Here is a 25,630-nt window from a genome sequence, read left to right as displayed (position 1 = left end):
GAAAAAAGTACTGCAACCACTGAAGTATCTCCTGTTTTTTGTTTTTTGGTTTTTTTCACTCCCAAACTAGACTGAATTGGTTTGGAACCTCATGATTTAATCTGCTCCATAAAAACTCAAAGCTTCGGTTTTGGTCAACAAATTTCTGTTGGAATCAAATGCTGCCCAGCCTGCTAGGTGCCCAGCCCCAGGTGTCCCCCCACTCTGTCCACAGGGAACAGCGGGTGTTGGTGGGTCCTGCAGCTGGTGTCTGGACATCCTCATATCCTGCAGCCTGACCTCCTTCCCCACTGCTGTCCCTCTCATTCCCGTAGCTTCCTGTGACCTGAGCTGCATCGTAAAGCGAACTGAGAAGCGGCTCCGGAAAGCCATCCGCGCACTCCGGAAGGCTGCCCACAGGGAGCAGTTTCACCTCCAGCTCTCGGGCATGGACCTTGAAGTGGCAAAAAAGTCTCCCAGAACATCTGAACACCGAGTAGAGTCCTGCGGAGTGGGCCAGGGCCATGCAGGACACCAATGTGGTGAGTGACCTGCTGGCCAGGACCTTCTCGCTAACGGAATTGTTTCGATCTCCATGAAGACTAAGGGTAACCCAAAGTGTGGCCTATTCTCCCTCTCTGGACTCACTCCAGAGAACACCCTAGACACCACTCTTACTTGGGATCTATATGTTGGTGTCTGATGTACCTGCTGGACCAGGAGCTCCCCAGCACCTGGCACAGTGTCTGGCTTGTTGGTGGGCACTTAATAAATGCTGGATTGAGGGATGGAAAGGAAGAGGTAGGGTTGATGACAAGAGGGAGTGCTGACCTTAAAGGGTCTGAGCGATGATGATCTTCAGAGCCTTGTGGTCCCAGGCAAGGGGCAGGACTATAGGTATAAGGCACCCTTGAGCCTTCTGCACGCTCCACTGTCAGTTCCCCATTGTCTCCCTCTGGCTCGACTGATGTTGGCAATGAACAGTGTTGGCAATGAACAATCTCCTGACCATAGTTTTGTGCAGAGGCAAGGCTGGGGTGGGGGTGGGGGGGCACTTGGCAGCCTAATGAGATCCCTGAGCTTCAGCCCAAGGCTCCTAGTAGTGTCAGTTCCATATATGGGTGTGTCTGTGTGAGTGTTTCAGAATTAAGTTTGAGACCCAGCATTTGAACTACGCCAATTCTATTTCTCTGATGAAGTTCTAGGCAGGAGGTTTAAGGGTGGTCAGTCTTGAGATTTGTTGGTGGAGAAGAGCTGTTTTGGGCAATAATGTGAGAGTCTAGCTTTATAGGTAATCACTTTATAGTCTCACATTATAATAATCATGGTAATGATTTACTGAGTTTTCATCTGACACAAGTATGACGTTAAGCACGGTGTCTGTAGTATCTCCTTTAACCCAGTCATCTTACCAGGTAGGTCTTATTATCTCCACTGAACAGAGGAACAATCTGGAGCTCAGAAGGCCAGGTTCTTTGGCTCTAGATCACACTGATGGTCTGACTCCAAGCCTGTGGTCTGGTCTCAAGTAAGGTGCATTTTGATAACCAGACCCCTCCAGAAAAATTGCTGTCCTTTCTCAAGTGGCATTAGAATCACAAAGCCCTAGAAATGAGGCTTGTGCTAAGGAGTAATACGCCAGTGTTTTTCAAGAAGCAAAGCTGAGCCCAGGGCACTCATTCAGAAGAGTTGTGGGCAATAACCCCAACTCTTGCTTTCTCAAAATGAAGTAAAAATCAAGTATAAAATCAAGTGTAATTGTCCGCCAGGGGCTGGTTTTCAAATAGTCTTGAGTTTGATTCTAGCTAACTCTTTTAAAAAGAAAAAAAAATTAAGAAACAACCCAGCTGGTTGGTTTGTTCTCATTTAAAATTCTAGAAGTTCGTTTCCGTACCAAAATGGTGATGAGAGTTGGCTGTTGCTGCCCTACTTTACGGAGTGAGTTGCAGAAACTGTCAGGGACAGGCAGACCAGTCTTCCTGCTGGCCTCTGAGAGCTAAATTGCATCCCCTTTCCCCATTTGCTATTCTGGTAGAGAGAGGCCTTACGGGCTTGCCAGGGAGCTTTGTGGCCAGTGAAGAAATCAGGCAAAACTAAAGTATTACTAATACTACCATGGCTGTGCTCCCATGGAAAAGGCTCAAGAACGAGGATCAAGAGTTACTTAAACAGAGGCCTCATGACCATGACAACTTGTGAAAGACACTTGGTACGGGGTTTATGTCACTGTTGTGTGTATTAATGTGTCCTGAGATGCTTGTCATGCTAAGTTAGGTTGAATTTGTTGTTGAGAGGCAATGTGTCTTGTCTCAAGAGCTCCCTCTAGCAATGGATGAATTTTGTAGCCCACATGGAACCAAATCAGGTTCACCCAGACAGCAGTGTTGAAGATTTTACCATGTAGAGAAAACAGCACAAAGAATTATCAGTGAAATTTCTTCCTTGGTGAAGGGAGAAAGTGTGTATAAGAAGGGGCTGCATATATTAATTAGGAAGGTTTTTTTTTTTTTTTCCCAGAAGACACATGCCATGGGCAAAGGGGCAGGGAGTGAGTGAGGGGGGACAGGGGGAGTTTGTCCTTATATTCCTGGACTATTTGAACATCATAAATCCCAAGCTTACTGGTATTTTCTGAACTCTGGATGGTATATACAGTGGAGACATGCCTAGGATAGTTCTTTTTGGAAATTACTTTCAATGTCAGCAGAAAGGAGCTCCCAAAAACATTTTGAGTCACTGGGAGGACAGATGGAACCATTACATTTTTCCTTTAAAATATTTTTTATTTAGTTTTCCATTACCAAATTAGTGTATGTTTCAAGTGGTACAGAAATGTATACAGTAAGGGTAAAAGCTCTCCTAATCCTACTCTTGGGAAAGAATCCCTGTCAACAGGTTGCTATGTATTTTTCTATATCTGTTGTTATATACATATAAAAATGAAATTTTATTTATTTAGTAAATATTTATTGAGCACCTACTATGTGTCAGGTACTATTCTAGGAGCTGGGAATCCAGTAATGACACAAAAAGGCAAAAAATCTTAGCCTTCCTAGCATTTACAGTTCTGGAAGAGGAAGACAGACCACAAACCAATAAAGAAGGAAATACGTGGTGTAGTGGATGGTGATAAGGGTATGAAGGGTAAGCAGGGAAGTGGAATAGAAAGTGGCAGGGAAGGGGGAGGGCTGAGGAGGAACATACTCTCCCCTAATGTAGACTATGGTCAGGGACTGTGGTTTTTGCAAAGTGTCATTTGGACAGAGATGTGAGAGATGGAAGAAGCAAGCTATGGGGATATCTGGGGGAAGAGTCCCAGATGAAGGAAACAGCAAGTACTGAAACCCCAAGGTAAGGGAAAGCAGGCCAGGAAGATAGGTGGGGGAGGGAGGGTAAAGGTGGGACGTCAGAGCAGTAGCCAAGGGCCAGACCGGGTGGGGATGGAAATCTGGGTGAGGGCTCTGACTCTGACTCTGAGTGAGAAACAAAGTCAGCGAAAAGTTTTAAGCAGAGGAGTAACAGGGTTTCTGACTCATGTCTTAAAAGGATAACTGGCAGCTATAGGCTGATGTATGAAAAAAACATTTTAAAAAAAATGTATCAATACAATTTGAATAGTGCTGGGTTGTTTCTAAAAATAGAGTAGATCATTAACATCCTTCCATGCTAATAGAGGAGTTAAGTTTATTTCTTTTAAAGCTTCCTAGTCTGTATTTGTTCTAAGATACTAGTATTTATTAACCATACCCACATTGGTGAACATTTAATTAAGTTGTTCCTAATTTTTTTAACAACAAAAAATGCTGCAGTGAATATCCTTTTTTGTGCACGTGGCTTGTAGGTTTGAAATGTCATAGAAGTCTACTTCTACCAAGTTTAACTTGTTTTTCTTAGATTATTAGTAAAACTGAGTATGCTATCATACGTCTGTGGCCATTTGGATTTCTTCTTCTGGGAATATCTGCATTCTTTGCCTATTTTTCCACCAAATTGTTGCTTTTCCAATATCACTTAAAAAATAAATGTTAAAGTCCTAAGTTACATGAAAGAACATAATCACTTCTGACCAATAAAACACTTTATTTGTTGTACTTATGTTTGCGTAGAAAGGTCTCATTCATTTGACATTTAAGAACTTTGGGGACAGTCTGCTGCAGGTGACCTTTGTACCATCTGTGATCAATTCTAGCTTGATGTCAAAAAAAAAATAGTGATTACATTCTCTGAGGAACAAATTCCTTAAGCTCCATAAAATTCACAAAGCCCTTTATACCTAAAGAAAAAATAAAGATGACATGGATTTCTATTTTTCTTTCATAGCCATTTATCCTTTTATAAAGGATGAATTATTTAAGGAATATACTTGCCAAAATATATATTTTTATATTTGATTATTCTGAAAACTTGCTGAAATTTTTAGAAGACACAATTCAGGCAACTGGCAAACTGGGAATAATTTTGTGCCTGAGTTCTTAAGAGAAACTGAGAAGGTTTAATTCAACTTTCAACAGCAGTAACTTTCCTCTGCAGCAATTGAGAAAAATTAATTCAAGCAATATTTATTGAGATACCACTCTGAACTTAGGATGAAGCAGTGAACATAATGGGTGAGGAGCTTGCTGTTATGAAGTTCACATTCTAACAGAGGGATATGGACAATAAAAAAGTAAAGAAAAAAGTAATTTCAGAAGTTAAAAATGCTATGAAGATAATAATACAGAGGACAGAAGGGAGGAGGGATTACTCTCCACAGTTGTTCAAGAAAGCTTTCAGAGCAGGTGACGTTTGATCTAAGACCTAAATGAGAAGGAGCTGGCCTTGTAAAGCTCTGATGGGGGCAACGGACATTCTGGCTGAGGAGGGATCACCAAGTGCAAATGGCCTGAGGCAGGAATGAGCCAGACATTTTCTTCTTAATTATTTCAGAATTGAGAAATTATTTGGAATTGAATACGCAGAAATTTTCTTATCTGTTTTAAATCATGGAAATTATAAAGCTTATATTAACAATATGGACCAATATTAGACCAATACTTATCACACAGACTTGGTAGGAAATTCTTTTATTTTTTATTTATTTATTTTTTTAATGTAATTTATTGTCAAATTGGCTAACGTACAGTGTGAAAAGTGTGCTCTTTGTTTTTGGGGTAGATTCCCATGGTTCATCGCTTACATACAAACACCCAGTGCTCATCCCAACAAGTAGTAAGAAATTCTTTTCATTAAAAGAGTTTAAAAAACAGAATTTGGCAAAATGTTGACATTTATTGAGCACTTACAATGTGTTTAGCACTGTGCTAAGCACTTTACATATATTATGTCCTTCAGTCCTCATTGCAAGTCTCTTTTGCATCATGCCTTTTTTACAGATAAGGAAACTAAGACATAGGGAGGTAAGGAGTTTTGCCAATGTCACTCAGCAAGTAAGTGGCAGAGCCAGGGTTCAAATCCAGATCTGTCTCAAGAGCCTGTATTCCTCTCTCAGTGTGAATGCTCTCATTTCCGGGTACAGCCTGTGTCATGTGATTCTCTAACTCTTATAGCACTCATATAGAGAACCCACAATGGGCCAGCTCTGCAGTGGGTGCTGAGGAGGCCTGGATAAATAAGACACAATCCCTCAAGTCACCCTTAGCCCTCCCAGGGAAGAGTTAGAGAAGCCTTCCCCAAAGAGAAGCCTTCACTGAATTTTAAAGGATGCACAGAGGACGTGTAAATGGGGAGGACTATTCCGGCAGAGGAGTAGCACTGGGGAATGAGACTGAGCAAGATGTGCCCCTGGGGGTGGTTGACACCTCAGTATTACCAAACCAAGAGCACAAGGTAGGATGTGGTGGGTAGCTAGGCTAGTGGGAAAAACATGCAGGTCATGAGAGACCTTGAATATGTTGCTAAGGAGCCTTGACTTTATATCTAGGTGACAAGGTGCCATTAGAGGGCTTGTAATCAGGGAATGTCCAGGTCATATTTGTATTTTAGAAAGATTTCTTTTACTGCATTGAGAGTCAGGATCAGAGGCAGAAAACCCAACTTGGGAGGCTTTGAATGCTTTGCATGAGAGATGTTGAGAACATGAAGGCACTAGATGGAGTAGAAAAGAAGTGATGGATTCTAGAAATACTTAGCAGGAAATGTGAGTAACATTTGGTAATAAATTGGATTAGGGATTGAGAAGAGGAAAAGTCAGTGTGAGCTCAGAGGTTTCTGACTTGGCCTTGATCCTTCATTTCATTCCCATAGGTCCTTAATCTCACCCAGCCCTGTTGCATATGCAAGGAGGCACGAAGAAAAAGCCTGTGGGTTGGTTGAATGGCTGGATGAATGTGATCACTGGGGAAGAAATAATCAGAAAAGATTTATAGGAAAAGCAGAAAAAAAATAGGCTCTTGAGAGAGCATGAGAAAGAAAGAAAACTCAGAAAAGGAGACTAAAGGCTGAGTTCTGAATCAAAGATGCTAAGAGGAGTGCTGGGAGTCAAGTCAAGGAGGTTTTGGAGTCAGGTAGGGAAGCAGTCCGAGAAGTACTTTAGTATGACTTTATGCTGTGACAGGGCTGAAGAAGGGAGGAACAGAAGGCAAGGGAAGTAGTTGGGAGGTTATTCATCTCTAGATAGGAGATGGTGAGGATCAAAGGACCCTAGTGCCACAGAGGTGAGGATTAGCAGATGGACAAAAGGGACACAGCCGCAGAATGCTGCAGCTGACTGATGGGGCAGGGAGGAAATGGGTCTGGAATAATAACTGCGTGCGGGATTGCAAGGGTTGGAGTCTTGGTGCCTGGGGGAGTAGAGATGCCATTTATAAAGAGCAAAGCCAGAGGGATAGGAAGGACTGGGCAGGGAAGGGAAGAGAAGCATTCCCTTTGAGCAAGTTAAATTTGAGTTGCAGCAAGACTTCCAGGCAGTGATGTCCATGAGCTTCTGGGAGGCTAGGAAAATAACTTTATCTTATCATGTACAGACCAGCCCTCCTGGGGCTGTTCACACATACTCTGTTCACACATACTCTGACCCACTTCCTGTAAAAATGGATGAATAGCCCATGCTCCTGCCAAGGCCAGCTTCTCCAGTTGGGCTCTGGAGCCCATTTGCTTTCACCTTCTCAAGAACATTGCTCCTGTTATTGTCCCCAGTGACCCCTCATCTCAGAATTCTTCCTCTCTGCTAGATCATTTCCAACAGCACACAAACCTATCTCTTGTCTGAAAAACCAAACAAACCCTCCTTTGACTTCATGCCTCTCTCCAAATACTGCCTCATTTCTTTGACCACCCCCCCACCCCCAGAGAGCCAAACGCCTTGAAAGAGTTATCTAAACTTGCTGTCTTTGCGTCCTCCCCTCCCGTTTTCTCCTCAACTCTAGTCAGTCTGGTTTTTGTTCCCAACCCCTCTACTGAAACTGCTTTTCCCAAGAAAAGCACTATTACGCTTTTTGAACCACTTTTGTTACCAAGTCCAGTTGCCAACTCTCATCCAGGTACTTATTTCCACTCCCTCCTCCTGGAAGCACTCTCTTCTCCTGAGTTTCAGACACCACACTCTTCTGGCTCTCCTCCCACCTCAATGGCTGCTCCCTTTTTATTTTACATGTTGCTTCTCCCCTAATTTTTGATCTCTAAACATCAGATATTCCAAGGCTCAGTCTTCTGTCCCCCATCTTGTATCTTCGCACTCTCCTACATGACCTCATTCGCTGCCAGATCTTTAAATACCACCATGTGCTGGTGACTGCCAAACTGCCCTCTCCAGCTCTAACCTCTCTTTTGAATTATGGACTTCTTTATCTCAGGGTGTGTTCAATGTTCTTTACCACACACACACACACACACACACACACACACTCACACAGTGAAATATTTTTGAATTTATGAATGTTTATGTAAAAGTCACATACTTATACTATTGGCTAGCATATTATGCTTATCATAAAAGATAGAAGAATGAGTTACAGATTAAGTAAACAAAATTTAAAAATAACTGGCCAGCATCTTAAGGTACCATATTTATAATTTGGAAAGGTTCATTGCTAACAGTAGTGGTTATAAAGCCATCTTTCAAATAGTCTTTTTGTGAGTTGCTAGTGTTTTGGCTCAACTCTTGTCAGGTCTGATGAAATCATTACTGTTTCCATCTCTTGATGTTTGACAAAGAACTAGTTCGGTAGTGAAAGGCATTTCTACCTGGCTCTTCCCTGCTGTTTACCCATACCTGCTCAGTCCAGGGTTTCTGTATGATTGTATGAAGCTGCTCTCTATTTTGTGCCAGTTAGCTTGGTTGAAACTGGATAATAAAATCAAGAGATCTATTCAACTAGGCAAACTGTAATTCTCAATACTTTGAAAAGAAGCAAAGCAGTCAGTACCTTCCCACCTTCAGAGCTGTGGATGCCTGTTTTTCCCTTTCCTTGGAGACCTTGTTACTTCATATGTGTCTCTGACTCATGGAGATGTGGACAGACTGTGGGACCAATCTTATACCCTACACTAAACCAGTGAACCTTTCTTTATTTCTTTTTTTTTTTTTTTAGGTAAAAATTAATAGGCATAGATGGGAAAATGCTTTGTCTGCACCCAGTGGATCATTTTGTAAACCCCGAGGTGTAATATGCTACCTTGGAGACCAATAGTAAAACCAATGCCTTCTCAATGTCAATACTTGCATGGCCAACAGACATCTTAAACTCCACAAAACATTTTATCCTGCTCCCTCCTCCCTCCCAAGTAAAACCTGCTTCTCCCTCATCTCAGCAAATAGCACTTCTATTTACCTCATTGCTCAAATTGAAAACCTCACAGTCTTCTTGACCTCTCTCATTCTTTCATGCTTCTCATCCAGTCCATTAGCAAATCCTATCATATCTGCTTTCAGATTATATCCTGGATCTACATAGTTTTGTCTTCCTCCATCATTACCGCTCTATTCCAAGTCACTATCATCCTGGGCCCAGTCTATTGTGACAGGCTCTGACTCGTTTTCCTACCCTTGCCTGACTCAGTGTGTTCTCCACATAGCAGCCATACGATCTGTTAAAACATAAGTCAGACCATGTGGCTCCCCTATGCGAAGCCTCCAATACACCTTGTGTAAGGTCTAATTTTCTTACCGTGACCTTCAAGAACCTATGAAATCTGGCCCTTGCTTGCTTTTTAGAATTCCTCTCCTATCACCCTGACCCTTTCACTGTGTTCCTGCTACACTGGCTTTTTTTTTTTTTTTTTTTTTTTTTTTCCATTAGGCAATCCCATCACAAGGCCATTTCCCTCATTTCAGTCTGGTCTCTGCTCAGAGAGGAAAGCCTGGATGCTCTTTAAGACAACATATATACAACCCCCACTCCACCACTCTCCTACCTTCTTACCCTGTTGCACTTTCCTCCATTCATACTTACATCTAGGTAGCATTCTACTATATATTTATTTATTTGCTTACTTATTGTCCCTATTCTCCACTAGAATGAGAGCCCCTTGAGGGCAGGACCTTATCTGTCTTCTCTGCTATACCTCCAGTTCTGTTTAGAACAGTGTTTAGCACATCATTAATGCTAAGCATTTAACTGAAGTAATGAATTTTCACAGGGACAACAGATGAAATCCCAAGGATAGCCACCAACATTAAAACAAAAGAGGGCAAAGGGCAAATCTTTGGGGAAATATTTAAATCCAGGGCAAAAGAGGCCCTCTGAAGGAAGTGACATCTCAGCCCCAGTTAACTAGGCGGGAAGAGAACACAGCATGCCTTGGGGAACCCCCCGCCCCCCCAGAAAGGTGTCAGCTGCACTCATCTCTCTGCCCCAACTCTAAGAATGTTTTCAAACAGCAAACCTGAGCAAACACCAGAAACCTGGATGGGTGTGACAGCTCAGCCTCTCAGCCCCAAGGGGTGCTCTTTCCTGTTATTCTGAACAGCTCCTTTAAAAGAGCTTCAAACCAGAATCCCAAGGCCACAGCATTGTCTTAGCCTCTGAGCTGTGACAAAGCAGCAGCTCCAGAACACCCTGGGAATCGGCCGGCGTGGGCAGCTTGTGGCTTTCCTTCAGAAGTCAAGGCGTGCCTCGTAAGAAAACAAGTCAGATGCTAGAGAGTGACCTCTTTTATTAGGTTCACCATCTTCACCACAGAGAGACCATAGTGTTTGTCCATAGCCTGAAATACTCAAAGGCCATAGTGTTGAAAAGAGGGTGAGCCTTCAGGTCTCTTTGTCGCCATTAATCCTGGTCCCTGCTGGTCTCTCCTTTTTGCATCAGAAAAGCTTTCTTGTATTTTTTTTTTTAATAGGGGGAGAAAACAGCTGTGTGGGATTTGAGAATGGGATTTTAATGGTCACTGAAGACACACAAAAGCTTTGCTGTGATCGTGAAGTGTTCTGGGGGCAATTGACTCCTTTGTCTGGGGCAGCAAAACAAGCTGGCTGCTGGAGGAGAAAAGAGAACCAACTGGAACGTGTGATTGAGGCCTCTTTAGGCCAGATCTTCAGCACATTTGCAAAAAGCTGTTTTCAGGCAACTCTTCATGACATTCAGCATCACTTTTTACTGTTTAGCTCATTTTTCCCTTGTGAAAGAAACAAATTAATTTGGAAGGTGCTTGGCAGGAATTATTTCTGTAGGTCTTTCTGGAAGGAAAATGGAAACTGTGAGTGACAATATGAGTTTGTTTGTGTGAAGCAGGCCTTTCACTGGGAGAAAAAAGAACCAGTGCCCTCTTTTCTGCAGGGCAGCCCAAGGGGCCATTTCTCAGCCCTTTGCTCAGTTGGAAAATTGCAACAGATGTGGGACATTGTGAGGCTTCTCAAAATGTAATCTTGAAAAGGCTTTGGGGGGTTTAAATTGTTCTAAGGAAGAGTGGAAACCCAGAGCAGCAGGAGCCCATCCAGTTACTCATTCCAGTGAGAACCAGAGCCATTCCTGTCCATCCATGGAAGGGATCCGTTTTCCAGGGCAACTATGATGGAACAGACTGTGCTGATCTGACTCAAAGTTATGATTCTTGGGGCTTTGAAATCATTGCTGCCGTCTGGTACTTTCCCTCTAGGCACATGCATGTTACAGAAATGGAAATGGCTTGGCTGGAGGGAATCCGGACAGACAGCCCAGGTTTTATTTACTTTCTGCCAGACTTCATGACAGTTGACTTGGTAGAGCCATGAAGGAGTTACTCTGTCACTTACTGGCCTGCTGTAGGCCCATCCTAGGTCAGTCAGGAGGGACACAGGATAAGAAGTCAGGAATTCCTAGTACATAATCCAGCACCACTTTTCATGGGAGATGAACTGAAACCAGAGTCATTATGGAAACCACTATCCAGTGGTTCTCCTATTTGAGAATTAGGTCTGGAATTATAGGCTCTGTCGGCCACATATCTGTACATTAGACTCATTATAACGTTTGCTAGGAAAGCAAGAGAGCTTGGTTCACTTTCAATTTTTAAAAAAATATGATAAAATTAAATAAAATGATACTATGAATGTTATAAAAGACAATCCAAACAATATAAAAAAGTATTAAAAATTTGAATTTAGAGTATACTTTATTGATTGATGACATTTAATTGTAGAAATAATATTTGAAATATGGTATATTTTGGCTTATTATGATTTAGAAAAAACCTCGTTTGGGTTTTTTTTTTCTTTTTTAGATTTTGAAGTGAATAATGAAAAGACATTTTTATTAATGGTAATAGAGAGCCTTGCCATGTTTAACCCTAAAAGTATAAATGCAAATTGCATGGAAACAGATATTCCTCCTCACAGACATTGAAGAGATATGATAGCTAATTTTATCATGTGACATTTTATTTTCTATTTCTTAGCAGCTTCAGTAGAAAAGAGAATGTGTTGAGGTGCCTAGGTAGCTCAGTCGGTTGAGCATCCAACTTCGCCTCAGGTCATGATCTCATGGTTGATAGGTTCAAGCCCCATACTGGGCTTTGCACTGACAGCGTGGAGTCTGCTTCAGATTCTCTGTCTCCCTCTCTCTCTGCACCTCCTCCCACTCATGCTCATTTGTGTGTGCACTCTGTCTCTCCCTCTCTCTCCCCTTCTGTCTCTCACAAAAATAAGTCAACATTAAAAAAGAGAGGGGGGCCTGGGTGGCTCAGTTGGTTAAATGTCTGAGTCTTGGTTTCAGCTCAGGTCATGATCTCATGGTTTGTGGTTTCGAGCCCTGAATTGGGCTCTGTGCTGACCACAAAGAGGCTGCTTGGGATTCTCTCTCTTTCCTTCTCTCTCTCTGCTCCTCCCTTGTGCTCTCTTTCCACCATCACCCCTCAAAATAAATAAATAAATTTAAAAAAGAGAGAGAGAGAGAGAGAATATGTTTATTCTAGTCAAGGTCCCCTAATTCCACACAGAGAATCCTTGGGAAAGGCTTGAATTATGATTCCGCACTTTTGTTAGAGAACTTTCTTCCCCTTAAATCCAAGACTCTTAATCTCACTGTAGGTGTATTTCACAGACTAGCTGTGGGACCTTGGCCAAATTATTTCACGTCCTTAAGTCTCTATTTCTGTAAAATGTAGTTAAAAATAGTACCTAACTCCTTAGGGTTGTTACATCTTAAGGGTTGTGTTTGTTTGTTTCTTTGTTTGTTTGTTTGTTTTTAAGTAGGCTCCATGCCCAAAGTGGAGCTTAAACTCATGACCCTGAGATCAAAAGTCACATGCTTTACTGACTGAGCCAGCCAGGCACCCCTATAGGGTTGTTTTGGGGGATATGAGATAATGTATGTAAAGATTTGGGCATGGTTAACAGGAGATATTAAGTACTTAGTAAATGTTAGCCATTAGAAAGGCTCTTTTGATGGTTATGATGATGTTTGAATATGATATTAAAGAACCCAATTAAGCATATTTATTTTATATTTATATTCTAAAATAAGATATAAATCTATATTTAATAACTACTAATACCAGAAATAAAGTCAGAAGCATAGTTTATTAATTTCCTTGTAGTTTAGTCTTTCAGGAGACATTTACCATGGTTTCCTCTTTATAATATATTAATTTGATTACAAACATGAAGTGTGCTATGTTGGAGAGCTTATTGGTAAGACTTTTGAGATCACCCTCCTCACAGCCACCAGAGAGTGAATGTTTCAATGGTTCCTCTACCTGAAGAATAAAATCCAAATGCCTGGCATTCAAGAATTTTTAAAATCTATCCTAAACTTCCTTTCTTCCCTCTCTTCCTATATGTCAAGCATGACCTTTTATGACCTGCCCCCTTTTCTTCCTGGGGAGATCCTATTCATCCTTTAATGTCGCACACAGATGTGGCCTCTAGGAAGCCTTCAGGGATGCCATCAGCCAGAATTAATAGCACCCTTGTTTCTATTCCTTTAGCACTGGGCCTATGTTCAGTGAATGATTTTCACTTTATAATCCTTCTGACAGCTCTGTGAAATAGGAAAAGTCATCAAGTGCTTGTGCTCAAAGATAATTAAGACCACTGTGATCCCTGCTTCCAAGGAGTTCATGGTCTAGGGAGAGAAAACCTGCAAACACCTCTAACAGTGGGCCATAGGGATCATGGCAGAGGGGTGTGCACAGAAAACCCAAAGGTGGCACATATTCTGTATTCAGGGGTTTGTATGAAGGAGTGTGGGGTCAATGCCATCTGTTTACTGTTATCTCTAGCACTCTTCCTTTCTTGGCCTCTATCCCCTCACTGACCAGATCATTTCCCACTTTGGCTAGTCAGTTGCAGGGCTGGGACATATTATGATGGAGCACAAGAACGCTGCATTTTATGTCCAAATGGAACCTTCCAAAATGAGGAAGGACAAATCACATGTGAACCGTGCCCAAGACCGGAAAATCCAGGAGTCCTGAAGACTCCAGAAGCTTGGAATATATCTGAATGTGGAGGTAAGGGTTCCATCTGCTCCTTCTTATTCCTCCGGTCTCCAATATTGCTTAGATGGAAGGTGTTAAGTAATGTTTCAGTGCAGACAATGCATACTGCACCATGGGCTTCCTATGGGCAGGGACCACATTGGGTTTATTTTTGGCTCAAGTGCCTACCTTGGTGCCCAACACATGCTGGGGTGATGCTCACTTGGACAAATAAATGAAAAGTTGATAGAAGGCATTGTCAGAAAAGAAGGTGTAAGCATTGCTAATGCACACTTTACTCACTATAAATAAATATACGTTGACACCTGAATGATCTCCCAGTGTGTAGTGTTACAGTGGAGAAAGTGGTTCTCACTGTCCAGTTTTGGTCTCAAATTCATACCGTATTGATTTTTAAGGAGTAACCATTTGGTGACTTTGTTAAAACTCTGTGAAGAGTTTTTCATGTCCCTTATGTTAACTCTAGAGCCAGGTTGATTTAGATTTTTGTGGGCTTATTTCCTATTTATTTTATTAATAAAATAATTTGATTTTTGATTTTTGATTAAGTGGCCAGCTGTATTGATGCTCTGTGGGCTCACATAGAAGGTGTGATCTGACACGGCAGTTTGTAGGTGATGTCTGTGGTGGAGAGCAGGTGGCCCCTGCCTCTCCTCCCAGTGACTCCCAGAGTCAGCTTTAGTTCCCACCTACATGACTCCAGACTCAACTGTGGGATCTTTCAAAGGGTTTAAAAATCAGAGCCTCAGACTAACTGTGTGACTCCTACCATATCTTTGGCCTGTTATGAAATCCTAGGACCAACTGTGGGTTGATAAGGAAGCACTTGGAGCATCTATTTATACTTGTATGTGACCTTATTAAGATATATTTATAATAATAATGTTAGTAGTAATTATAATAATAATAATTGCTAACATTTATTGAGTACTTACCTATGCCAGGCATAGGCAAAGTATATTACATGAATTAGTCCTCTGCTTGTTGTATCACTACAACAACTTTATGAGGGTCAGGTAATTCACTGAAGGTCACACAGCCAAAGAGTGGAGGGTCTGGCATCAGAACATAGGTCTGACAGATTCCAGACTCTTCCCCTGGGTGTGTGTTCATTAAATGTCATTATATCTAGAACTTACAGGTAGAAAGAAGACTGTGAAAATTAATAAGGGAGAGATCAGCAGTACAAGAGTCAACAGATTTTCATAATACCTTGGCAATGACAAGCTAATTCCTAAGGAACATGTGCTTTTAGAAATCCTTTGGTTTATGGCTGTGCTTCCTGCCATAAACTTAAAAAATAATAAAGTAAGGTGCTTAAAGTCCCTCTGGTGCTTAAAGACCCACTGGGTCCCTCTATCAATGTGGATTCGATTGGTTGGATTTAGTAGGGGGAGTCCAGGGCACACTCTAGTGTAAGATGTAACTTAGTGTATATAATTGATAAAACAGGGAGACTATTTCTTTCATGACCAGAAGAGTCTTTATATCACTAGGATGTAGCAGCTGGGTAAGAGTGTACTTCTGGGACAGATTACCAGATTGATTCCAGAGCAGAGAATCCTCTCTGGGGGCTCCTGCATTGCAGGGGCTATCTGGGCACTGTGTAGCCCTAAGCCTTAAGCAAATGCAGGCCTCATCCCAACTTTGGAAGCAGTTAACACTTGGCTCCTTGGTCTCCATCTTGGCACCATGCTTTGTAGCTCTGTGTGTAAACATCAAGCACTCACATGCCACCTACTCAGGGTCAGTGGCAGAGCAGGAGAGGGCTCCTCTCACAGAGGTGGGAGCTCAGGTCAGCATAGGGCAATAGGTCTCACCAAGTTCTGAGCTCATCTACAGAGAGATGGGAAAGGGTCTGCCCAGGGGCCTTGCTCACTTAGGGTCATTGGTTTCCCCAGGTCTGTGCCAACCCGGTGAATATTCTGCAGATGGTTTTGCACCCTGCCAGCTCTGTGCCCTGGGCACATTCCAGCCTGAGGCCGGCCGTACTTCCTGCTTCCCCTGTGGAGGAGGCCTCCCTACCAAACATCTGGGAGCCACTTCCTTCCAGGACTGTGAAACCAGAGGTGAGGACTTGGCAGCTTGCTTTTTTCCAGAGCTGAATTTCCCTTTTGAGAACCGTGGGGGTCTGGTAAAGCTCCTATCAAGCCCAGCCCAGGGGTGCCTTGTGTGGTGTCCCAGTAGCTGAGAGGTCAGGTCCCAGCACCATCCACTCCTGCAGGATATACAAGGAGCATGGGAACTCCCTAGATGTGGTCTCCCCCAGCCACCTGGCCCCCTTCAGACAGGGCTGACTGGTCTGGGAGAGGTGAACAGGTTTTATGCAACAGGTTCTTGGCTCCTTCTTTCCAGCCTTCCTCCCTCTCAGCCCCCTCCCCTGGCCCCCCTCCCATATAGGTCCTGCCCTTCCCCAGAGACCCACTGCCACCTCTCCCAGGACCTGGCATCAGTTAAGCACCCTCACAGCTCACAAGCGTGCTTTGCATGAGAACTCAGGCTGTGCTCATTTATGCCTGACTCTGCATGGACTGTAAACTCTTTGAAGATACACCCATACTTTGTTCACTGTGTATTTTGCTCAGTGTCGTGAGTCACAGGTCCCACCCAAGCTGGCTATTTAGGGAATTAAGTGTTGATTAGCCCCAGATTAGTAGGAAAGCAGTACTTCATTTGGGCATACACATTTATTTCACCAACTGTGAAAACTTTTATGTGACCGTTGATGAAAACACATTTTTTTTTTCATTTTCTCCACCCTCCCCCGACCCCACAGTTCAATGTTCACCTGGACATTTCTACAACACCACCACTCACCGATGTATTCGTTGCCCAGCAGGAACATATCAACCTGAATTTGGAAAAAATAATTGTGTTTCTTGCCCAGGAAATACTACCACTGACTTTGATGGCTCCACAAACATAACTCAATGTAAAGGTAGGTCTCTCTAAGGCTTTCACAGTCTTGACCAAGAGGGAGGTGCCTGGGTCCACCTGGGACTGGGGGGGTTGGTGCAGGGGTCCCAGGTGCCTTGAGAACCATGAGGACACGGTTAACCCAGCTCACACACTGCAGGTCAGCACCGAAGGAGAGCCAGGCTTGGCTCCCAGGTACTTACTTGTGTTGATCCTGGCTACTTCTCTGGGCACATTGACAGGCTATGCTCGCTGAAATTTCCTCCCACAAGCAGAGTTTCAGTTCAGCAAACATTGTTTGAGGACCTGTCAAATGCGAGGCCCTCCCAGCAGAATAAGTCCCTTGCCCTGCAGGCAGCACAGGCTGTAGGATTGAAGAGGAAAGAGCAATTAACTCTGCCTAGAGAGATGAGGGAAGGCTTCTGGAAGGCATGAGAAGGTTTTGATGGAGAGGGTGGGGGGAGAGCAGGAGAAAGAGCTTTATACCCGAGACCACAGCTGGAAGGAAACACACACTCAGAAAAATGAAAGGCTTTTTGAGAGACCCCCTGGACCTGGATCATGGAATGTCTGAGTGGAATCTGAGGCAGAGCAGGAAGGGAAGCCTTGAATGCCACACAAAGGAATTTTATTTGTGTCCTGTAGGAATGGGGAGCAGATCATTCAAGGACTTGTTGTATATTTAGCTGGTTGGTTGGTTTTTAACCATTATGTAAAATTCTCCAGTAAAGGTCAGAAGTGAATCTCAGCTGACTCATTGTCATTAACACAGTGGTGTAGGGGAGCAAGGAGGCCTTCCCATACTGGAGGAGTTTGGGATTGAAGTTCACAGTGTTAGAAAATTCTTCCCTGTACCCAGATGAAATCTGTTTCCTTGTCTCCTATCCCCAACCCTTCATTGGCCCTTAGGAGCCACATGGCATGGATCTTCAGGCTGTCCTTCAGACTTGAAGCTGAGTCCTTCTCAACTCCATGGCTCTCCCCACTCCACCCCCTTCCAAGAAGAAATTTTTTCTAGTGGGAATAATAATTCACAGTTACAGGGCACCTGGGTGGCTCAGTTGGTTGAGTGTCCGACTTTGGCTCAGGTCATGATCTCATGGTTCATGGATCCAAGTCCCACATCGGGCTCTCTGCCTACAGCATGGAACCTGCTTTAGGATATTCTGTCTCCTTCTCTCTCTGCCCCTCCCCCACTCACACTTTCTCTCTCAAAAATGAATAAACATTAAAAAAAATAATTGCCAGTTACAATTAGAGAGGAAAAAAATAGTCCCTTCAACATCCTCTCCTGCACAGGTGCACCTGACAGTTTTATACAATAAGCCCCTTGAGGGCAAGGACTGTGTCTTTCTCATTTCTGAACTCCCAGAGCTTTTGCTAACATTTATTGGATGAATGGAGATTCAATGGCTGAGGTGTGTGTGTGTGTGTGTGTGTGTGTGTGTGTGTGTGTATGTGTGTGCGCACACGAGTGCTCCTGATCTTTGCTCCCGGAGGTGAGTATCCAGCAAGCCCCATATTGACTGAGACCTAATTGGAATTTTCTTCTGCACCAAAAGTAAAATGTGGTCTTGACCAGAAGGAAAAGAGAAAGAATATGGCTATCATACATTCATCAAGGTCTCTAGGAAAGGGTCACATATCCTCTAGTTAGCAGTCAGCTCTGTTCTCCCTATTTTTAAAGACCTAGAAATTCTATGTCATGGGTTCCCCTGGCACCTAGACTTTGTAAGCAAAATATTGAAAACTAAATTCATCCTTTGTTTCATGAATGCCTTCCTCTGATCTTGAGCACCTTCAAGTTAAAGAGAAAATGGTAACTCAGAGGGGAACTCAGTGGGGTGAGCTCTGTGTGGGGAGTTAGTGTAGTTAGGCTCCCACGGGCGACCGTAGGCATTACAGGACACATTAATTCCTGGGATGGTGCCATTCCTCAATGGCAAGAGGATGCAGTGGTTCTCCTCAGTTGAGCTGCTGGTGGCCATGACAGAATGATGAAAATGCTGTGCCTTCATAACTCATGGCATTTCCTCTTCCAGACAGAAGATGTGGAGGGGAGCTGGGAGATTTCACCGGATACATTGAATCCCCAAACTACCCAGGCAATTACCCAGCCAACACAGAGTGTACATGGACCATCAACCCGCCGCCCAAGCGCCGAATCTTGATTGTGGTCCCTGAGATCTTCCTGCCCATAGAAGATGACTGTGGAGACTACCTGGTGATGCGGAAAACCTGTGCGTCCCCTCTCTCCCCTCCCCTCTAAGGCTAGCGTGGAAGCCTGCTGGCATGCTCCCCAGCTTTAAATGTGAGCAGCAAGGCTAGAGTGTCACCTCTGTATTAGAACAGAGATGGGACATGAGTTTATAGTGTTTGCCAAGAAACAAAATTTAGACAAACCCAACTTGAGGCCTCTTGCTGAATCCCAGAGGTAGTGATTCTGCAGGTCAGTCTCCCCTCCGGGCTCGCCGGGGACCCTCTTCCACAACATCACACAGAGCCAATGAAGCTCATGGAAGCCAGGCCCCAGACCGTTGCCTCACTGTGGGAAGCCACTCGTGGCTTTGGGACTGACCGAGGCTAAAGTCATAGTCCAGCCAGGAGGGACCCTCCTCCTATCCTGACGCATGACCCAGTGCCCATTAAGGGACACTGCCAGCAACACAACTTCAAGGCAGTGTAGTGAGTGAGCTCAGCAGCCAGACTGCCTAGACCTGAACGCAGCTTCACCTTTTGTTAGTTCCGTGATCTTGGACATACATTCTGATTCTTTCTGCAACTCCTTTTTCTCATCTGCTAAAATGGGGATGATAATAGTTGCTACCTCATAGGGTTATCATGAGGAATAAATGACTTCATGTACATAAAGCACTTAGAATAATAATGACACATGGAGCCATTGTGTTTGCCACTCTTATTAGTGGTTACAGTGTCTGAAGTCAGGTGTGGGTTTGAATCCTGAGCTATCCACATACTGGCTCTGTGACCCTGGGCAAATGCTTAAACTCTGTAAATGAGTTAACAGTGGCACTGACTTCCTATGGCTTTCAGAGGATTAAGTGAGATAAAGTCCATAAAGTGCATAGTGCACCACCTAGTCTTTGGGAGCATGCGGGGATTGGGGGTGGTTATTGCTGGATGACAGCAGGTAGCTCTGGAATTAGACGGCCTCTCCTTAGCCCCTGCAGTGAGCACCGCAGCCTGGGCTGCTGCTGTTTGCCTAGCCATGGGCATTTCAGTTAGCCTTCCCTGGGGGCTTGTAATCACCAGTGGAGTCCACTCAATTCCCAGGACTTTGGCTCCTATGAGCTGAGCCCAAAGAGCTCTGGAGCATAACTTGTTTTATGGTGTTTTCCTTTGAAACAATGAGTGTTCATTGTCTGCTGCTCAGGATGAGTCCTGAACCTTGCCCTCTCTAACTTCCCTTGGCAGCTTCATCGAATTCTGTGACAACATACGAAACCTGTCAGACCTATGAACGCCCCATCGCCTTCACCTCCAGGTCAAAGAAGCTGTGGATTCAGTTTAAGTCCAATGAAGGGAACAGTGCCAGAGGGTTCCAGGTCCCGTATGTGACATATGACGGTAAGCGCTGTGAAGCTTGGGCTGCTTCACAGAAGCAAGGAGCTTCTCTGCTTTCGGGAGAACCAACTTCTGGGCCAGCTGGTAGATTGCTGACAAGCACACGTGCTCAGAAAGGCAGGTGGAATAAGGAGAAAGGACACTGCTGACTCACATGTGTCAAATTTTAAACAAGCATTTGGGGACACTTACTACAGGGATGAAAAGATGTTTTAGAAAATAAGTAAAAGTGAGCATGCCTTGGTGGGGAAGCACATGGGCCAGCCTCGACCTAATCTCTTCAGTGACTTTGTGTATGTTACTTACCATCTCTAAGTCTCATGTTCTTAATGTGTAAATGACGATAATCATTAGATCTAACATGGCAGTTAAATGCGATAATCCACAAAGGACTTGGTGCAGTGCCAGGCACATAGTAAATGCTCAGTAAATACTAGCTAATTATGACTGTGACTTTCATTACATGGAATCCTGAGGAGCAGGGGAGAAAGACCCAAGTTCTGGTCCTGTCTCTGCTACGAATTTGCTGTGTAATTTTGGGCAAATCAGATGACTTCTCTGGTTTCATTTGCTTCTTGTTAGGTGAAGGGGTGCCCCGTGTGAGCCCTGGGGGCCTACCTGGGTCTGGGACTTGGTTGATAAACATTTACTTAAAATACAAAATGCACTGGAAAGAATACAGCAAAATCTCAGGAGATTTGGGCCTTGAAAGAACATATGAGTTGTGTGTGTGTGTGTGTGTGTGTGTTTTGTTTTGTTTTGTTTTGTGTTTTTTTTAATAATGGGAAGAACATTAGTTAGAGAGAATGATCTAGGCCAAAGGATAGAGTACCTGGCATGTATGGGGACTGATTAATGGCCTGATTTGGTCAGTCGGTAGGGTGCATGGGGCTTAGCAGTGAGAGATAAGATTAGAAGCGTGTGGAGTTGGGTGGTGAAGGGCCTGGAGTGCTAAACTCAGAAGGGTGGACCTAATCTTACAGGGAGCCATGAGCCATTGAAGGTTTTTACACAAGTGCTGACAGTAGATGTTTTGGACAGATAGTATTGTATGGATTTTATAAAGGCATTTCACATTTATAACATGTTCCAAATCCAGGATTATCAACTCTGTGCCTGAAACCATGCCAAATCCCTCCTGATAAGGGCTCTTAGGATCAGAGCCCTAGGTGGACACAAACGCCTCCCATGTGGCTCTGCTGAGAGAGACAGAACACCTCATCTACCTGAAAGCAAACAACCAACAGCCCCCCTGCCCCCAATCTGGAATCAGTGAAAGAACCAAAAAAGACACGGAGACTCCAGAATAAACATCACTAAAGCTCACATCTTTTTGCTTGGCTGTTCTCAACTCTACCTTTGTGATACATGAAAACACCTTTTTTTTTTTTTTTTTTCCATTTTCTCAAATAAAGAGTTGTAGCTTGAACCAGGGAAATTACACATAAAGCTGCTGAGGCCCATGAGAGTGTGTCTTACACATGTCACAGCAGATACTAGTTGAAAATTGCTGTTAGTAATATAGAAGCCTTTTAGGTCTTTACTCAGAGCTTATTTCATCTTTTTTTTTTTGAACATATATTTCAGACAAGCTTGATACCTGGTTTCCAAGCCTGGAAGAATAGAAATCACATTTAGAAGGGGCAAGTGAGGCTGCTACAGAGTGGCTTACTGACCACTGGAGGATGGGGAGAACTGTAGTCCCGGCTAACTTGCTCTGAGTACGTGTACTGAGTACCAGGCATGTGCTGAGTGCCTTTGACACCGCACAGCCCTCATAATTGCCATAGACACGATTCTTTCCTGATTCTACGGACAAGACCACTCAGGCTTAGAGAGTAACTTAGACTAACTGGCCTGAGGTCAGGAGGACAAAGTGGCAGAGATCTTTGGGACTCCAGGGCCTGAGTTCTTACCTATGACTCTTGACTGCTTTTCTCATGACAGTTGTAGCAAGGGATAAAACACGGTAGTTCTTGATAGTGGAGGGAATGTTTTTAAAAGACAGCAGTCTGGGGTGCCTGGGTGGCTCAGGTAATGATCTCATGGTTCCTGAGTTCGGGCCCTGCATCAGGTTCTGTGCTGACAGCGCAGAGCCTGCTTCGGATCCTCTGTCTCCCTGTCTCTCTGCCTTCCCCAGCTTGTATGCTCTCTCTCTCAAAATAAATAAGTAAACATTTAAAAAAGACATCAGTCTGGGAGCATTTGGTGTGGTGGCAAACAGTGCTTCAGTTCTCTCTTACACTAGGACATGGCACAGCAACTGGTCCTCCTAGTGGTGAACACCCATCATCAAGAGGAGCTAGTTCTCTGAGGAAGAGACTCTGCAACAAAGGAATTCAAGATAAACATGTACTCTTACTCATATTTGATATTCACTAAAGTAGAAGAATAAGAAGGAAGATACCACATGAATAGAGCACCAGTGAGGTTGAACCTATATTAAATTAGTAATCATGAGAACCATACGATAGTTAATAGTTAATAAATGTTCATTAATCACCACTTGACTAGGAGAAACTTTTTCAAGCACTCTTTCCACATAGTTCCAGTGATGTTCTTATGATTTGTTTGGTTTTGTTTGTACATGATATGCATACAAAGAGCCATTCTTTTCAGCCTGGAATTTGGAAAAGATTGTGTTTTGCATGTGCTTGGTTTGAATTATGACTAGGAAGTAGGCTAGACTTTGAAAGGTGGGGATTCAGATTTGGAGACAGCTTACGTTGTGTGCACTGCATTTACTATGTACATCAGCACCAAAAATTAACTAATAAGAAAATGAACATAGCTTTCTTCCCTCTTTAACCAATGAAATTCTCCCCATCCCCTCCAAAAAAAAAAATAAGAGGAAAAAAGGAAAGACGAGTCTTGCTTGGTACTAAGAAGCTTGATTGTTTTACATAATACAAGGGCAGAGAGAAAAAAGGGAGGACAGAAGGGAGAAAAGTAGAGAAGAAGAGAAAAGCCCTGAGGCTGGTGGACTCACCAGAGAGCAAGTATAGACGGAAGAGATGAGAACCAAGCTCTGAGCCCTGCGACCCTCCCATAGTAAGAGGTCAGGGAGAGGAGGAAGAATAGCAAAGGAACTTCAGGCAAAGTGACCAGTGAGGTAGGAGGAAAACCTGAAAGCATGGTATCCCGGAAGCTGAGTGAAGAAGTGGATCGAGGAGGAGGGGTGACTAGAGACTGAGTGTTGACAATTCTTTTGAGTAGTTTTGCAATAAAGAGGGCAGAAATGTAGGATGGAAGCTGAGGGAGAAATGAGGTCAAGGGGGGGACTTTTTTGGGATTGCAGACATAATAACATGTTTACATGCTGATGGGGAAGGCCCAATAGAGAGAGAAAATGCCATCAGGTAGGAAAGAAAGGGCAGAAGTACTGGAACAATGCCCTTGACTTGGTGAGAGAAGATGGAGCCAGTGGAAAAAGTGGAGGAAGGGTGTTGACTGGATGCACAGAGGGTTCATCCAAGGGAAGATGGAACAGAAGAGGTGGGTGCAGAGACTGGTAGGTGAGAGGATGTGGGAGTCTGTGGAAGTTCTCTTCTGATCATCTTCTCAGTATCACAGCGGTCACTGTTCTGATAGCAGCTACAGAAGAGGCATTTCTCAGAACCTTATTTAAAAATGAAAGAAAGAGTGAGTTTGGAAATAACTAAATCCCATGAATGTCAATCATGTCCTTTATTCCAACAGAGGACTACCAGGAGCTCATTGAAGATATAGTTCGAGATGGCAGGCTCTATGCATCTGAGAACCATCAGGAAATACTTAAGGTGAGTACATAGTGAAGGTGGATGCTGCAGTCACTCATGGAGCTCCCAGGTACCACTGGAGGAAGGTTTTCCTTTTGCTCCATGTTGCCACCTTTCAGACACCAAGCCTGCTCTGGGCTGAGGTCAGTTTTATATCTTCACCAGACTTAATTAAAAAAAATATTCAGATGGCTTTCTTCAGTGTTGTCAAGTGAAACTGTATTTTTTTTTTTTAATTTGGAAATGTGTGGAGGAACAGTGGGAAACTTGCTTACTCTAAATCCAGGCCAGTGGCAAATCATGGTTCCATGTTCACTCTCCAAATAACTGAATATCATTGACTCCTTGTTTATCCTTCAAGCCTAAAGTCCACCAAATTTTAGATGCTTATAAGTACTTATCAGACACTTGCCATCTCACTAACCCTGTAAATATTCCCCAGATTCCAGTGTTGCATCTCATCTGGTTTAGAAAAAGAAAACCATTTTTTATTTATTATCCTTTCCTTTATAAAAGTAACCCATGTTTTTTGTAGATACTTTGGGAAAATAAATACTGGAAAAGAGATAAAAATCAGAGGAAACAATTTTTACTAAGTGTTTCTCAGCTCAGCAACCTACTGTCCAACAGTGGGACATTATAGTTCCATTGGCAAAATGTTGGAATGTTTAAGTATTTTGGCCCAGTAACAAAACTTGTGTTCTTTTTAGGATAAGAAGCTGATCAAAGCTCTGTTTGATGTCCTGGCCCACCCCCAGAACTATTTCAAGTACACAGCCCAGGAATCCCGAGAGATGTTCCCAAGATCTTTCATCCGATTGCTACGTTCCAAAGTGTCCAGGTTCTTGAGGCCTTACAAATGAGCCGGGCCACGTGCCACTCAGTGCCATGATCTGCCTGTGGGCTGCTGGGATGCAGCCATCTGCCTATGCAGCCAACATAGTCGGATATCGCTGCCTCCAGTAGCAGTGACTCATTAGAGTTCAATTTTTATAGATAATACAGATATTTTGGTAAATTGAACTTGGTTTTTCTTTCCCAGCATTGTGGACATGGGCTATGAATGGCAGTGAGTCCCACCATCTTTCACTGCGGTGGGTGGATGTCTTGGGGACATCAAGGGCTGGCTGAGCTGGACGTTAGTCAGCTCAGGTGAGACTCACCTGTCCTTTCTGGTTCTTACTCCTCCTCAAGGGGGCCGTGGTGGAAAGGAGTCCACAGAAGGGGCTGCCTTACCTGAAACTTCAGCTTCCTCCTTCCCAGTCCTCCCCAAGGGAGCCCTCTGCACCTATGCTGTGACCAGGCAGAGCAGGAAAGAAGGAAAGGAGGGTGGGAGAGCCCTTCAGGCATCATGCACCCACCTGAGACCCAGGAGGATTCTGTTTCCCCATAGCCTTCTCCAGCCTGTGTGACCAGAGTTTGATCCCAGGACCCTGGGTTCTGAGCAGTGATCATTTAAGAATACTTAAAGCAGAAAGAATTAGAAATAAAAAGATAAAAACTAAGCACTTCCACAGATGTAATAATGTGGATCTATGGAC

The 25,630-nt window shown here is 43.6% G+C and overlaps 1 protein-coding gene across 3 annotated transcripts in view; it reads left to right on the top strand.

Moving 5' to 3' along the window:
- Window positions 1-25,112, top strand: part of SCUBE2 (signal peptide, CUB domain and EGF like domain containing 2) — a 63,539-nt gene extending 38,427 nt beyond the window's left edge. For all 3 annotated transcript variants that reach the window (XM_030332928.1, XM_030332926.1, XM_030332925.1), the window contains 8 exons: window positions 315-521; window positions 13,672-13,842; window positions 15,732-15,899; window positions 16,607-16,768; window positions 18,789-18,986; window positions 20,182-20,334; window positions 24,031-24,110; window positions 24,800-25,112. In XM_030332928.1, coding sequence (XP_030188788.1) covers window positions 315-521; window positions 13,672-13,842; window positions 15,732-15,899; window positions 16,607-16,768; window positions 18,789-18,986; window positions 20,182-20,334; window positions 24,031-24,110; window positions 24,800-24,952 — 1,292 coding nt within the window. In that variant the 3' untranslated portion in view covers window positions 24,953-25,112. The remainder of the gene's footprint in view (window positions 1-314; window positions 522-13,671; window positions 13,843-15,731; window positions 15,900-16,606; window positions 16,769-18,788; window positions 18,987-20,181; window positions 20,335-24,030; window positions 24,111-24,799) is intronic.
- The last annotated feature ends 518 nt before the right edge of the window (window positions 25,113-25,630 follow it).

This window comes from Lynx canadensis, chromosome D1 (genome assembly GCF_007474595.2).
Source record: "Lynx canadensis isolate LIC74 chromosome D1, mLynCan4.pri.v2, whole genome shotgun sequence".
Lineage (NCBI taxonomy): Eukaryota > Metazoa > Chordata > Mammalia > Carnivora > Felidae > Lynx > Lynx canadensis.
Note: the sequence above shows the minus strand (reverse complement) of the source record. Positions and strands in the feature narration are given on the sequence as shown.